This window comes from Pavona decussata, unplaced genomic scaffold (assembly GCF_977016875.1).
Source record: "Pavona decussata unplaced genomic scaffold, jaPavDecu1.1 SCAFFOLD_3, whole genome shotgun sequence".
In the NCBI taxonomy this organism is placed as follows: domain Eukaryota; kingdom Metazoa; phylum Cnidaria; class Anthozoa; order Scleractinia; family Agariciidae; genus Pavona; species Pavona decussata.
In genome coordinates this window covers 1,468,030-1,484,176 of record NW_028145427.1, presented here as the reverse complement: position 1 = coordinate 1,484,176, position 16,147 = coordinate 1,468,030, and the positions used below count along the sequence as shown (strand labels likewise).

Sequence of the window (16,147 nt, the reverse complement as noted above, 5' to 3'; positions counted from 1 at the left end):
TTACCTGTCAGAATCCCAAGAAGAAACAATTTTGAGCCATCATTTTAGCTCCCTTTTCGCAGTTTTGCTCGGGTGTCAGTAAAGGCCGGGGTCGGGGCCGGGGTCGGGGTCGGGGTCTCTTTTTTTTTTAATTTTTTTATTTATTTATTTTTTTATTTTCAACATCACAGGTCATTTGTGGGTCAAATAAGGATTAAAGCCAATATAAAAAAGTTAAGTCTCTAAAGCTTACTAGCATCGATGAAAACACTCGATGCAGTTCCGTATTCTGGCGGACATTGGTTCCGGAATTGACTACCTTTTATTCTTCCAAGAAACGAAATGAGGCAAAAAATACAAGGTACGAGACAATATATTTCCTTGAACTAACAAATTCTTGAACTAGAATGTGCATGAACTTACTATGAACACCCCCGCCGCCTTCCATGGTCGTGCTCGTTTGTTACAGTCAATCCATGTCACGCGTGACTATTATTTCCGAGAAAGAAATAAACATGCGTTCGAATTCCTTTGTAAAGCTCGGCATTTGAATGGAATGTAGAACATTTCTCTGGAAATCTTTCCGAAAAAGAAGCATTAACTGACAAAAAAATTTAAGATTCAAAATACTTGAGAGACAGTTGTTATTCTTGAAATACTTGTGCTGTAATGTAAAGAAAAATTCATAGTTTTATACCGTCAATAAACTAGGGAAATTTCTACGAGAACTCTTAAATCTCATTGCCGACATCAAAACTGACATGTAAATAGGCCTTATCACGGTTTTCGACGCCATTCTGAAGAGTAGGCAAACAGGCTTGAAATAAAAGTGTTTGTATGGAAATCCGATGTCAAATAATTTTCATAAAACATTGCTGCTGAAAAATTCATGAATTGGAAACTTTTGGCATTAGGAAAAGGATTTTAAGAAAAAAATTGGAGGGATGTAACTGTGCCAGAAAGCGTCCAGTCGTGTTTTGAACTTTCCATACATTTTCCTGTTTTTTTTTTTTCCGCGAACTATTTTTAGTAGTAGTTCACGGCTGGTTCGCTTTACAGACGCACCGGACTGACAAAATTTGTTTGGCCCTTCCAAAAATCTCGACAAAATTTGTCAAGCGTGGGCGCACTAAGACACAGCAAAATATTTGTTAACTTCTTTATATTGGCTTTAATCCTTATTTGACCCACAAATGACCTGTGATGTTGAAAATAAAAAAAAAAAGAAAGAAAAAAGAAAAAGAAAGAAAAGAGACCCCGACCCGCGTTTTACTGACACCCGACTCGAAGCGTAAAAAAAATTAACCTGAATCCTGACCCAGTTTTCAAGGACCTAGACGTCGAGGGGTCTTCCAGTTAACTTTCGAAGGGGTCTTTACTCTTAGGACTTGGGGTCTTTTGGGTCTTAGCCAATTTCCGTATTTTGGATGCGCGTGAAATGGCGCGAGAGCAAAAATGGAGGGGGAGGAGAGGAGAGAGGAAGGAAACCTCCCCTCTCCCCTCCCCGCTTCTTCGTTTTTTTCCGCTCTTGTCTCAATTTCCGCGCGGTCAAACAACGAAATTCTTGCGTGACGGTGCGAAATAGCTCTAGTTGGTATAGTGCAGGCCCGCATCATCCGGACAAGCAATCCTATTGCGAAAAGCCGAAGTTGACCCATACCCCTCCTGGTATACTGCTGGTGAGTTTTGTTTTGCTTTTTGACTGGCACTTAAAAAGTTGAACTAAGAAAAAAGTCAAGGTAAGGTTTTGCGTGTTTTCTGTTTTCTTTGTATAAATGAAATCCAAAGCAACAACTCTGTACAAACAAATCGCTAACACCCAGCAGTAAAAAGCCAAAAAACTATGACTCCGAACCCCATTGGAAGCCATCGATAATTCCAGAGGGGCTGACTCTCAAGAGTCAAAATTTTGAAAGGAAAATATGAAGTAAATGCCTGGTAAAACAATTTCGTGCAACTTAATTGTCGCACAGCAATAACAACAACATTAGTTGCACCCAACTGTTGCTGTTTTAGAAAATTTTTTATGGTGGGTGGAGGGGAGGGGGACAACCTGAACAAATCTTCAGTGGGCTGCTTTGTCCCTGTCTCTCCATCAGGTTGAGTTAGGCTAGTTACGACACGCAAGCTTATTTTCGTGACACCGTGCAGTGAGAATCCGTTCTATGAATTGTGCCCTCCACGGTGAAACGAGAACTGCTAAAGTGCTATCCTTGATTGTGAATTGTGAATACCCTTATATTAAAGAAAATTGAAGTTAATTTGCAACTGGCATCCGGTGACACTCTACTTTAGCTTTTCGTTTGCTGAGTTTTTTAAAGTTTCGTGACTCATAAAACGCAAAATCCTGGTTAAGCTAAAATCAGGGGTGTTTTTAACAGGTTATACTGTTAGTATGGTAATATATTATGCCAAGAAAATGAGCACAACTTGTTCACTAATGATTCTAGGCCTTATTTTTTACTTTATTTTAAGGAGAATCAGGTAAGTAATTCATGCTAAGGTACCATATAGTCACCCACATAACCCTAACCCTCCATATAGTCGCCCTTACCTTACCATGAATTATATGCCAAGAATCAAGGAACACCACTTACAATAATGCATTAAGCATTAATTTTGTTTGATTCCATTAATGTTGTATCAACTGATAAAAATGGGTGGTAATTTGATCCGTCAAAGTGTGTGTTGGAGGGAAACTTTTAGAACCTGGTGCCAGCCACGTTAATTTGTTTCATTGATTCAATACTGCTAAACTCTAATTAAATCCTCTTTTTTGTTGTGACAGATCAATATGGCATCATCAGAGCTCCCTTCACTTGCAGGCAAGGTATGCATTGTGACAGGAGCCTCGCGTGGTATTGGCAAGGGTATCGCCTTGGTTCTAGCTAAGGCAGGAGCTACTGTGTATATTACAGGTAAGTAATTCATACTTCACCAAATGATGCTTAACCTCTTAGCAACAGTACGTGACATCCTATCAATTGAAAGTAAATGGGAATTAACACAGTAAACTTTCTATATTTACATATAGATGATAAATCTTTGTTGCTGTATTGTAAAGGTCACTTTGTCCCAGTAACCTCAGAATGTTACATCATTTCTGGGACTTAATAATTTAGAGTGTGTCGAAAAAAAAATGAACACTTGGAATCATTTCTGCAATGTTCATTGTTCAGGGACCAATCAGACATGAAATCAAACCACAAGAAGAAACCACAAACCACAAAAATAGTTTCCATCTGATCACAGCTTAATGGGTTATTCATCTCTTGTCTGATTGATTGTCAACTGATGCAGGAAGTTTAAAGCAAGCTAAATTATACTTATACCAATCGAATCACTGTCAAAGTATTTTGTATATTAGTATATTATACTAAGGGAGCAGGGTTGGCGCGGTGGTGAGAGCACTCGCCTTCCACCACTGGCCCAGGTTCGATTCCCGGACTCAGCGTCATAAGTGGGCTGAGTTTGTTGGTTCTCTACTCTGCTCCAAGAGGTTTTTCTCTGGGTACTCAGGTTTTCCCCTCTCCTCAAAAACTAACATTTGATTTGATTTGATTTGATTTGTGTTGTGTTGAGTTGAGTTGATTTGAATTGCTTTGATTTGAAAGGGCGGGAATACCCTTGACAGGGATAACCTCTGGTATCTCCCGTTCGTGGTGTTGATGTTTACATTGATCAGATTGAATAAAGTATTATTATTATTATTATTATTATTATTATTATTATTATTATTATTATTATTATCATTATTATTATTATTATTACAGTAACTATATACTATATAGTAAATTATATAGTACATTTATATTTTTGTCAGGAAGAACTGTTGATGCTTCAAAGGAGAAACCAGGGTCACTTCAACAAACAGCAGAGGAGGTACATGGTTGAATAAAATTTCTTATTTACAGTGTTGCATGCCCAGCTCTGATGCAGGCCTGGGTTAATGTTCATATTCAACACCAACACAGAATCTCCTTACGGTGGCCAACTCTATTAAAACCAAACATTCATTTCCACTCCACAATTTCTTTAGAAACTATAATCCCCATACCATTGCTTTCTTAAGGCCAATCTAGACGGTACAACTTTTGCTTACGACTGTCGCATGCGATTCCTAGAATGTGCACTGCTGGCGTTGCGCAAAACATTGCACTCAACTCTCGTCATTCAGCATTGCCTATACCTATAAATCCTACGACTTTTTTTTTATGTGCACGACAGTCGTAAGCGAGTTGTAGGTTTGATTTACACGAAACAATTCGTGTCATAGGACTGTCATTAGCTTGTCGCATGTGACAAAGTCATACCACGTAAATCACCCTTAACAAAGTCTTTGATTGCAATATGAGCGTGGAGCATTTGGCAACCTCCTCTGATAGTTTCGTTTTCAGCTGGGCCCAACCTGCACTTAGCTGGTCACATCAGTAAGAAGCTTGGAGTGTAACGTCAAGTCATTTATTCACACACAATCAGGAAGCTGTAAAAAGCTATAAAAACAGTGTGGTCAAAATCTTTATCAAGTTTCAGGGGTATAGCATAGTTGACAACACCAACAATGATTAGTGACCATTATATTAAACACCGGAGACATGCAGGTATACTCTGAAGCAAGAAGAATCTCATCAGAAAAGTAATTTTCTGAAACATTACATGGTAAACTACATCACTTTAATTTCCCAACTTATTTTGTATGTTGAGATTATGCATAATCAATGCGGATCTTCTTGTAAAATTGTAAGCAAATTAATAAAACTTCTTCCACCAAAATTTGTGAGGCTTTAATACACAAACCCGTTTTCCTGTGATAAAAACATTGGCCTAGTTAACGATGCTTGTGTTTTTTGTTGTTTTTGTTTGTTTTCATGGCTAGTGTTTGTTTGATAATAAAAATATTTTTCATTTTTTCTCAAGGATTTAATAAATTTCTAACATGATAGCTAACAGCATGATGCAGACAAAATTTTGAGCTTAATTTCAAATTGGGATCCAAGTTACATTAATTTGACTGTTAACTTAAATCAACACTTCAAATTAAAATGAGGCTCTATTGTAACCATTTACTGTTTTTATTCATAATGCTTGGCATAGATTGGCCAGGAGAGTGCTGGCCGGTGCATCCCAGTTCAATGTGACCATGGCAATGATGAAGAAGTTAAACAATTGTTTGATAAAGTTAGTAAAGAACAAAATGGACGTCTGGATGTTCTTGTAAACAATGCCTTTCAAGGAGTCAAGGTACAGTAAATTATATTGTAACCTTACCTGAGTGCATCCTTATTCTATGTTTAAACTTGTAATTCCGACAGTACTGACAATAATTTTTTCATTTTCCCAGACGTTAAAAGGAAATTGATATAATTATTTTAAATACTATCATTAATGTGTTAAAAATGTCAAAATGTTAAACTTCCAAAAATTTTTAATGGGTTGTTCCAGAAAAAATCCACACCTCCCCGACGACCAATAGTTCACGCGATTCGAACGTTTAGTTCGGTGACACTTCAGCGCTCTCAGACCCTGAAAATAGTAGAAATATTTTGTTCACATATTTCTCACCTAAAATAAATGATAATCTAAGTTCCTTTGCAGGTCCTTTTATAGCAGAAAACGCGAACAACAAGATAGTAATTAAACGCACTAGCCATCGCAACATTGTTGCAACGAAGAGTTTCAAACGTGTGACACATTTCTACTCGTACCAGACCCAGCGCGCCAGCGTTGAAATCTTGGTTGTCTAGCCCGCCATTGCATTCTTGACCATTCTTAGCGTGGATTCCACTGCGTCAGGTAGAAGAATTTTTTACTTGTCCAAGCAAGGATGGAGAGCTATGAGCTGAAGAAGATAATTCCAAAGAATTTTGGTCCAAACATTCCCTCTTTGTCGGAAATACTCGAGAGGAACTTGTAGCCATCTGTACCTCGAAAAAACTTTTGGAAACGTAAGTTATTGCGAAAGCAACAGAAGGAGGAAGTTCCTGCAATATATACAGTGGTAACCTCTCTGAAGTCCCATGGTCCGTAGCACAGTTGAACAAGCAGCCAGTGCGTTTTCTGCGTGTAGTTTTAAGATTCCATGGGTGTTGTCCATTGGGCACAAAGGATGAACTCGTTCGCTTTTTCGCATTGTTGCTCCTTTCTTTTTTTAGTTCCCCGCAATAGAGTTTTTAATATTGGCCGAAGCTTTAGAAATTAAAAAAGAACATCTTCTAGATGTGATTGTGCGTATTTTCTATTAAAAATAAATTAAATTTAAGCCTAATAAAATTTTTTTTTCCGGAAATCCAGGCGGGAGGGGGGGTCTTTTGTTTTGGAAATCCAGACAGGAGGGGGGTCTTGTGCTTCAGGAAATCCAGGTAAGGGGGGGGGGGGGGGGGGGGGTTAAAAAACGACCCCATCCGTCGGGGAGGGGGTGGATTTTTTCTGGAATAACCCTATGGCATTTTGTACAGTGTGATTAGGATCGAGGTTAAATGACATTCTAGTGATCAATACTTAGTGAATGTATGTAGCAAAAATTTGGCACTTCAGTGTTAGTAGTAACTGTTATATCTACATGTAATCTATTTTATCATCATCGTCATCGTCGTCATCATCATCATCATCATCATCATCATCATCATTATTATTATTATTATTATTATTATTATTATTATTATTATTGCTTATTGCTTGTGTTTGAACAAGATAGACCATATCTGCACTCCTAGAAGCAGCCCGGCTGTTTCAAAGTAGTGAGCAAGGTCTGCTTTCAAACTTACCGCATGTGCATAATTTAAGAAGCATTTATTTTTTTAAGCGTATACAATTAAGGATCATTGGAGCTTGTAGAAAAGTGAATTTTTTTTCTTTGAGCATTATTTCAAGTTTGAGTCATTTTCTTCTTTAGCAAAAGTTTCAAGATCTTGAAGGTGTGCAAATTATGGAGAAATACATTTAAGGCATTTACTGTTGATGCAAAATGACAATTGTGAACATCAAATTTCATAGAGACCTTAAAAATTAACAAAATCATTATCCATCTAATTTTCTTTATTATTATTTTCATCACTTATCATCGTCATTATCATCATCACTATTTCTTGAAGTTTTTTATTTGTAATATTATTAATGATTATTCTAAAAGTTTGAACAAAGAAATTAAATATGCATTTCCAGTAGGTTAACATTGCTCCCATGCCATTTCCCTTGTTATAATACCATTTTATTTTTAATTTGTATTCTGTCAAATTTACATCTTATCTCAACAAAACTTCTTGTCAGTTTTGCTGAATTCGGTATCACTGGCTAATTCATTTATATGAACTTGTTTTCAACTTGATCTAACATTTCAAAATGTTATGCTTATAATCACAAACTTGATACCTTTGTGTGATATTCTCTGACTCACAGGCAATATTTGAGAATGATGGAAAGCCATTTTATAATCAGGTACTTTATTTAAAATCACCAGTAACTCTGAAATTCACTTGAAAATATATGCTAGATTCTATACCCCATTATAGCTAAGGCCCCAGGTTCTGATGCCGTACTTCACAATTGAGCCGAATCAAATTCGAATTTAGACTGACCCAAATTAATCCCGGCACAATCAGCTATTGGTTATCAATAGAAATCAATAAAAAAAACAATAAAATTAAGACGAGTCGGTGAGTGATTTTCGATTTTTATTGATTATGCAAATTAATCAGTATTAATCAATTCATTATTATTGATTCTTATTGATTATATTGATTGCAATCAATGATTGATTTTCATTGATTGGAATCGTCCCGAATTAATTGATCCCAGCTGAATTGATTCAGATGTGGAAATTAATTCACTGAAGCATATGACTGAAGAAAACTGCAGATTTGGGTCGATTTATGCAGTTGATTCGGCTCATGTGAAGTACTACGTCTGAATCAAAGCCAGTCCATATAAGTCAGCCATTATTCCCGGCTGAACCACTCCCAGGCGAGAAAAACAGCTGAGCCGATCCGAATTAGATCGGCCGTTCTGAATTGATTCAGACACCGTACTTCACATGAACTTAATTCATTGAATTCGATTCGGCTCATGTGAAGTAAGGCTTGTGAACTGGGCCTAAAAGTGACAACAAGAAAGTGAGCTGATTCTTCCGTAAGTATATCTGTGGACAATTAATTTTATTGTATTCAGCAGAGAAGTGGCGGTGTTAATTTTAATTACTTGATCTCTCTCTACATGTTTTTGTTTGATCAGTTTCATTCAGCCCGGATGAGCTTACAGTCCTCAGATCAGTGCTTATAGATGGCCTGCTGTTAATGACAGTGGCTTTTTCTGTAGGTTTCGCAGGTTTTGACAACTTGATCCCAGAATACAGTCACTTGAATCTGATGATGATCATCAGATTCAAGTGACTGTATTCTGGAATCAGAATATAAACGGAATTTAGCTTGTGGCTTAACTGCAGAATACCCGGCCAATTCAAAGCTATACCTCTAAACCCGTGGCCATGTGGCTAGCGGCTACGAGTCACTTCAATCAATAATATATCTCCAAAACAATGGCTACGCATACCTCGTCCTTGAAGTGTGATGCCAAAACTCGCATTCTTGAAACCTGCGTGTGGCAAACCATCCAACGGCAACACTGATGAAAAAAAAGGTTTATGCCTCGTTCTTTAATCCAACTGCGAGACGTAGCCCCTTTACCATGTTAGACTGCTAGCAATCTCTTTCTTCTTCTAAGGTCTGTAGCGCGGCGCGCGATGGATTTTTTTTCCTCCCTCTCCCCAATCCCTTTTTCTCATTTGCATACTTTTACAGTCACTTTGCGCGCGTGATGTGACGAAAAAAGTACGACTGCTCTCAGGAAAGTATGTAGCCCCGTAGCAAAGAAGTGCGAAGCCACGTATCCACGTTTTTTTAAGAGTACACCTTTGAAGTGGCCGAGTATTCTGCAGTTACCAAAAAATCCTATTAGGGCTCTTCAGTTACACCATCATAGACGTCATTACAATTTTTCCAGTGTTGTTTCACACGACCACTGCGCAACAGTTTTGCTGTCTTCTACTACCCGTGTTACATAAAACAAATGCTTTTTACTTAATCACTGTCTGAGGAGTCGTTTAAGAACTAAAGGTTGTTTTAATGATTTTAAATTTGACGTTGTCTCCGGATGCTTTAGCTGACAGTCTCAGGAAGCGGAATTGTATTTCCTGTATTTACTTGCTGTTAGCTGGCCTTTTATGCATTTTTAACGATATATTTGCCTCTTTGACAGCGAAAAGAATTGCGATTAAGGCCATCCTAACAGATATCCACTTAAATAAAACGTCATGTTGCCCCCGTGTATTTTAAAGAGTGATATTGTTTTCATCTTTTAGCCTGTAAATATATGGGATGAGATGAACAACGTGGGCTTAAGGTGAGAAATGAAATACTCGTATAATTGTTAATTATTCTTTTCTTATTTCTTCATGATCATCATTATTGCTTTATTCACGTAACACCTAAGAGCTAATAGCGCGTTCATTATGCATACGTATCAAAAAAAATATAATAGCATTAATTGCATAATAGTGCCAAAGTAATATACATTTAAGATAAAGCAATATTTACAATATAAAACTTATTCCAGGCCAAAAACATACATAATATTTTACTTAATTTCTAATTTAAAAAATTCCAAAAGAAAAAACATGATTAAACCATGCTTTCTTAAAACGTGACGTGGACGTAATATTATTGCTCTTAATTTCAGCGGCAAACTATTCCAAAGGTTACAGACCAGTTGATCGTTTCTTTCTTGGAAAGGAGAGTTATAATGATGAGCTCACTATTAGGCTAAAAAAGAAAAGCAACAAAAACCAAGTGATTAATGAGTATGTTGACGTGATCAGATGTCACATGACCTCTGCTCAGGCGCACATCCAGCTTTCAACTGGTCTGTGGTCAGAGTGGCGCAACTTGCTGGAGCTTTTTTATGTAGACGTCATCTCAGGGTGCTTTTTCTTTGTCAGAACTGGTCGGTCTGTAAATAGAACTCCCCGCGCGTCATTTTGAAGGGATGGTGCTGCAAAATCTTAAAAAATGATCACTCCGAAAATGGTACGTGCTATTTTGAAGAAATTCGGAGGACGAGGTTAAGGCTTGTCCTTCAAATTGGTTCATTCCATTTACAAACTGACTGCTCTGGCTGGCCAGTTCTGAACTGAAAGGAAAGCACCCTCAGCTTCCGTAGCGTGAAGTGAAGAGTATAAGAAAGCGGAGCATAATCACATATGGTCAAGCGAATGATTTCCTTGTACTTAACGCGTTAGTTTGATTAACGACTATGAAAATAATAATAAATAATAATAATAATAATAATAATAATAATAATAATAATAATAATAATAACTTTATTAACGTGTCAAGAAATGTAGCTGAGGGGAGAAGTCCCCTCTACTAATAATGGACACCTAACTAAATGCTAGCTAAAATAAAAAAAATAATTAAAGTTCACATCGTAAACCATATTAATAAAATTTCATACATCAATCGCAAAAATTATGTAAACCCCAGTCATTCTCGGGATAGGTTGCAGCCTCGACAGTTACTGACATTTGCAGCTAGTGCAGTAAGGTCCTGATTACGTATGACTCTTTTAAATTGCTTCAGAGAGGGTTGATATCTTATTCTAGGAGTGAGATCATTCCACAGTTTAGGCCCTAGGTAACGAAGTGAGTGTTTTCCATATGTCACCGAAGAGAATCGAGGAAAATACCGGCTGCATTAGTGCCGGGTAAGGAGGAGTAAGATGGGTTGCCGATCTTTGTCCAAGGTTCCATTCCTTGAAGCATCGATCTTTTTTCCTCTCCCAAAGGTCCAATTACATCGCTGCGTGGCATGCAGCCAAGATGATGGTCCCAGCCAAACAGGGTCTGATTGTGAACATTTCATCACCCGCAGGGATGAAATATGCTTTTAATGTGGCATTGGGTATAGGAAAAGCCGCGGTGAGTGAGGCTACTGGAGACCATGCAAACGTAGTACACTTTTAAAAGACCCTTTAAATTTTATAAACAAAGTGAAGAAAACGAACACTGTACATATTCAGGAAGAACGTTTTCTTTACTTTCTGTATCTTAGTAGAAATGGAGGTTTGCTTTGTCAAAAGCGCATCGCCTCGGGCATAATATGCAGATCTGAAAGGTTTTGCCAGCGTGACAAATTGTTGTGATTTCGCCAAAACAGGCTTGTCACTGTAAATAAATTGAAAAGGTCTGTAACAGTTATACTATGTTATGTTATATCTATGTTATATCTATGCTATGTTATATTCTGTGTTAATGTTGATGCTTTTTCGCCGATTACAGGCATAATACTTGGCCAATGTTTTCATAGAATTATAAAGATTTTCAAAATTTAACCTTTAAAGTTAATACAAATTGACTTCTGTTGAGAAACATTTATCACCTAAACAACTTTTCGGGCCTGGTATGTTCTCGGAACCTTCGAAAAACGGCCCTAGTCAATTTTTGTTTGCTTTGAATGCTAAATTTTAAAATCTTATAATTCCATGAAAACGTTGGCCAAGTACCATGTCTCTAATCACCGTGCAATCGGCGAAAAAACATTTGAAAATATACTTATAGGGCCCGGTAAGTTACTGGAACTTTCGAGAAACGGGCCCCTGTCCCGAAGAACATCAATTAATTTTTCTGTCCCGTGCATGCAAACATTATTGATGATGATTTTCTAACTTTATACATGGAATACATTTGGACAACTGTGCATTTGATATCGCTTCCAACACATTAAAAGAAAGACAGGATTATGAAAAAAAAATTAATATCACTCTGCGCTGGAAGCTTTTTGCCATCGCACTTTCGAGATACGGGTCCCAGGTTTTGTTAATGAGTACAGGTGAACTGTCTGGAACTACACACAAAACAGGTGATGGTATCGTAAAACCCTGCGATGGACTAGCATTTCCAACGGCAGTACTTTCTTACACGGCGTACGGTGTTTCAAACATCTTGCATGGTAATTATTTATTGAAACCTTGTCATTGTACTCAGAATGATCGGATGGCTGCAGATATGGCCGTTGAGCTGCGGAAAGACAATGTGGCATGTGTGTCTCTGTGGCCTGGAATTGTGAAGACAGATACACTCACAGACATGCTTCGTCATGCAAATCTAGACGAAGAAAAGGTACTTGTATTTTTTCCCTCCGTAAACGTAAGAAATTGAGCGGTACTGTTTAACGTTTAGCTTTTAAAGTTGGATTTCCATTGTAGGGTCACAAAGGAGAGAATAATAATCAAAGATTAGGGAGTTTGTTCGATGATCTCGATCCCAGGCTCTCTCTCCTTTGTGATGTCATCCGCCACTGCAAAAAAAATTGTGGGGATGACAGATACGTATCCCAAGATCCATTCATTCAATCAACGTTGTCCCATACAATCTCGACTCCAATCTGAACGCAATAATTGCAAAAAATAAAGTAAGACGCAACATTATTTATGGGCGGTTTGCGTTAGTCGATAAATGAAGAACCGCGATTAACTTTTTGTTTCCCTTCCTTGAAGGATTCATTCAAACAATAGTCCAGAGATGTGTCTATTGTATAAGAAGAACTGCAGGAAGCAAAGAGAAACCCACCAGTAAAAAATAGTTATTGCTATCATAACTTGTTAAAAATCGCTGGAAATTATGAACCTGATTACTAGATTTAAGCTGTCAAAGAACTGATGTTTTCATGTGGGCATTAGAGGAATGAAATTAAATAGTGTTTTTTGAACAGCCGAAATAGTCAAAAAACAATTTCTGTTGCTTTTCGTCTTTGTTTTTGTGTGATGCAGGCTAAGAAAGCAGCGCATATTTTCCAAGATGCCGAAGATGCTACATTCTCAGGCAAGGCTGTGGCTTGGCTCGCTTCAGGTGATGGCTTTCACGTTAAGGAAATAGTCAGGGCTCCAACGGAATCCATAATTTTACTCATTTAGCCAAATCAATCATTCGGGCTTTTGGATCCGCTCTCCATAACAAAAGTTTAGGGGCACGACGGCTCCAAAATAAGTAAATAAATAAATATTTTTATTATTCAAGGCAGTGTAAACTTCTGGATGCCCAGAACCTAAGCAAACGATTGTTGGGAGGCAAACCGTAGCCAACCTCGCGAAGACTAAACCCTAACAACTAATCATTAACTTCTAATTAAACCCCTAAATATAATAAAAATCAATCAAATTATAAAACCCTAAAATTACTTTTGCCTTTGGACTAAAATGCTTTGAAAACGTCTAACAGAATATTAATTATTTATTATTATGTTTTCACCAGCGTAATATTCATACAAAAATATCCAAAGTAAATGTTTCATTTCTTTTTCATTTCGCTATTCTTAGACCCTAATATTATGAAGAAGAGTGGTAGAATTCAGATAGTTGCTGAGTTGGCCAGAGAATACGGCTTTAAAGATGTTGGAGGTAAGTTGAAATGTTTCCCGAGTTTGCTTCCAGTCGTCGATGTGTGTTGAGGCTTCTCGTTTTTCTGTTCAAGACGCAGTGAAGCGGACAGTTATATTAAAGGGGGTTAGTTTATAAAGAAACCGTAGTGCTTCGTCGGCGGGGAGTAGAAACAAATGTTTGGTTTATTAACAGAGTTTATGAGGTAAATTGGCCATTGGAAAGAGATTCTAGGGCTGAAGTTTAGGGCATTAGCCCTTGACACTCAAAGCGAATCCGATTCGCTCTGACAAAGGGATGACTCTCGGTGCCTTTTTGTGTGCTTCACATGTTAAGAAATGCGAAGGGTAGGTAGGTAGGTTTTAGTAAAATAAAAAATGGATTAACGCCATTGGTAACCCGGGAGGGGAGGGAGGGGCGCCTGTAGTGTTTATCTTCAGCTGTTATTGTCTTGATTGTCTTTAGGTATTCAACCATTGTCCATTCGCCAAGTCAAGAAACTCCTTCAATTCAGCTATCCTTCCAAGGTCTGGCTCATGCCCGAATTTGTTTACATTCCTTTCTGGTTATTGGCAGCTATCACTCATAAGTTTTAATCCCATGGTTCAGAGCAAAATGTGGTTGCGGATTAACCGCTGACCTCTTAGTTCTGATACAGACACTCACTTCCTGAACAGTGCACTCGCATCGGGCTTTAGCTTGGTAGACTACTAGTTTGGCTTGTCGAGAACGTAACACCTGACAAATTCCTCGATATCTTCGGGATATGCAACAACTGGACGGCAACGACTTCACATACGGCTTGATTTCAAGCGCTTTTCTAATAATAATGATAACAATAAGAAGAAGAAGAAGAAGAAGAAGAAGAAGAAGAAGAAGAAGAAGAAGAAGATTTGATTTCGATTATTGATTTTTTATTAATTTATCCACTTTGCCTTGAGACTGGTGTCACGATGACGCCGAAACGTCGGCTATTAACTTTAATTTTCACTTGCTTATGTTTCAATAATACTAATAATAGTAATAATAATAATAATAATAATAATAATAATAATAATAATAATAATAATAATAATAATGTCTTTAATGATCTTCAAAACATAAAAATACATATCTTAAGTTACATATAATAACAATAAAAATAGATTAAAATATATTAAAATGTATAAAAATCCGAAGCCCATCTACCTCATCTATTATTTTTTTTACATTTTCTACGAATTTTATTTTTTCTATGATATGGGCAAGTGCAAACTAAACTAAGCATGCGCTAAGATCGGCTACCGTTTCTTAATTAAGGTTTCACCCGTGCATTCTGCTTGGGTTGACTTTAATTACTTCCTCTTGTCCTCGATGAACGGAGCAGAAATTTCCCAACAATATTAAGAGTAATGGAGAAATGGTGAGATTACAAAAACAGTTAAGTAAAGTCATCTCGGACTTAATTATAGTTATTAGAGACCTATAGATTCTAGTCTATTTGTGGTCTATCTAACGTTGTTATATCATAGACTAAAAAAGCTTCAGAATCGTGCCGCTCGTGTTCTAACGTTCTCGTGTTATGCTGCTGATGCTGGGTGCTTATATTAATACAGCAACTTGGTTGGGAAGATCTGTGTACTCAGTGTCAGAAAGCCTTAATGGTCTTGCTCCTGAGTTTTGATGCTCTCAGTTTGCTAAGCCGGCGCAACGCCACATGCAACTCCTTAAGGGTCTCTACCGAAATTGCTTCTTCCTTTGGCACAAACAAATTACTTCAAAAGTAGCTTTAGCTATAGCAGTGCAGCTCTCTGGAACAGCCTACCCTGTAATCTTAGGCAGGCTGAATCAATTTAAGCAATTACATGTACTTAATCTCCATTTCAATAAAATTGAGACACGGCATTCATGGAAAGCAGGTCAAGTTTTCTTTAGATCTTAGTATTATTGTTTAGGATTAAACTTTTTATATATTTATACATTTTGATATTGCAAGTGTATCTTGAAGATCTGTATTGTATCGACCTGATGCGGGAAGTTTTGAGCCGTGTGTAAATAAAAAATTGAATTGAAATGAATTGTACGAGTACGCCGGTTTACGAAAACGAGGTTTGACTTCAAGTTTTAATTGAAGTTCTAAGATGAGATATAGCACGAGAATCCTGATGTTACTCTTTGTCGGTATGAACTTGACCCAGTTGTTTCGAATGATAGTTCGTGATTCCAAAAAGACGAGGTCACCTATAATTCGAGGACTGACTTGTTTTCGCCCCTACGCCGTTCTCACAAACTCATAGCAAAATGACGATGGCTATCTCGTTTTCTCGCCAAAATGACACTGGTTCTTTCTCAGCTCCTAGAGTCGATAGAAACCGCGATCGAGCCGTCTTACCGTTTTAGCGTAACCCAATACCAATCTATTCAACGAAATGCAATAAAAACTGAACTTGTAGTTCCAGCTAGTTTAAGAATCGATGAGAAATTAGTGATTTTACTCCCCCGCGCTCTGGGGAAACTTGCAACGCCCTCGCATAACCAATCAGATTGCTAGTTTGCCTAACAGTCAGTCAATGGCTTATCCTGAATAGACGATAGAAATTTCCAATGTGCTTTGTTTAATGACAGTGGTTTGCAGTTGAATGTCGAAAGTAATTTATATTTTTCTTTACTACGCTATGTGATTGGTCGCGCCACTTTTTTCAACCAATCAGAGACAAAACCAAAACAAGTCGTGGCTGCCTCGCACGCGTTTTCCCGCGCTTGGCGC

General features: G+C 37.5%; 1 protein-coding gene across 2 annotated transcripts; it reads left to right on the top strand.

Moving 5' to 3' along the window:
• Positions 1 to 1,393: 1,393 nt before the first annotated feature.
• On the top strand, positions 1,394 to 14,343 carry LOC146489799 (dehydrogenase/reductase SDR family member 1-like). 2 transcript variants are annotated; one of them, XM_085103071.1, is made up of 11 exons: positions 1,394 to 1,718; positions 2,768 to 2,897; positions 3,803 to 3,861; positions 5,074 to 5,220; positions 7,375 to 7,413; positions 9,332 to 9,372; positions 10,813 to 10,945; positions 12,011 to 12,145; positions 12,796 to 12,874; positions 13,342 to 13,422; positions 13,867 to 14,343. In XM_085103071.1, exons 2-11 carry the CDS (start codon positions 2,774 to 2,776, stop codon positions 13,995 to 13,997), a joined length of 969 nt encoding a protein of 322 aa, XP_084959197.1. In that variant the 5' UTR covers positions 1,394 to 1,718; positions 2,768 to 2,773; the 3' UTR covers positions 13,998 to 14,343. The 2 variants fall into 2 exon arrangements, with proteins under 2 accessions (XP_084959197.1, XP_084959205.1); XM_085103079.1 differs by lacking the exon at positions 1,394 to 1,718 and having other exon boundaries at positions 1,737 to 2,897.
• The last annotated feature ends 1,804 nt before the right edge of the window (positions 14,344 to 16,147 follow it).

Bases quoted from the DNA above. Each gene is read 5' to 3' on its own strand.
- LOC146489799 (XM_085103071.1), top strand. From the start codon at position 2,774: ATGGCATCATCAGAGCTCCCTTCACTTGCAGGCAAGGTATGCATTGTG. The intron at 10,946-12,010 runs GTGAGTGAGGCT...CATTGTACTCAG, and splicing joins TGGGTATAGGAAAAGCCGCG to AATGATCGGATGGCTGCAGA. The intron at 13,423-13,866 runs GTAAGTTGAAAT...GATTGTCTTTAG, and splicing joins CGGCTTTAAAGATGTTGGAG to GTATTCAACCATTGTCCATT.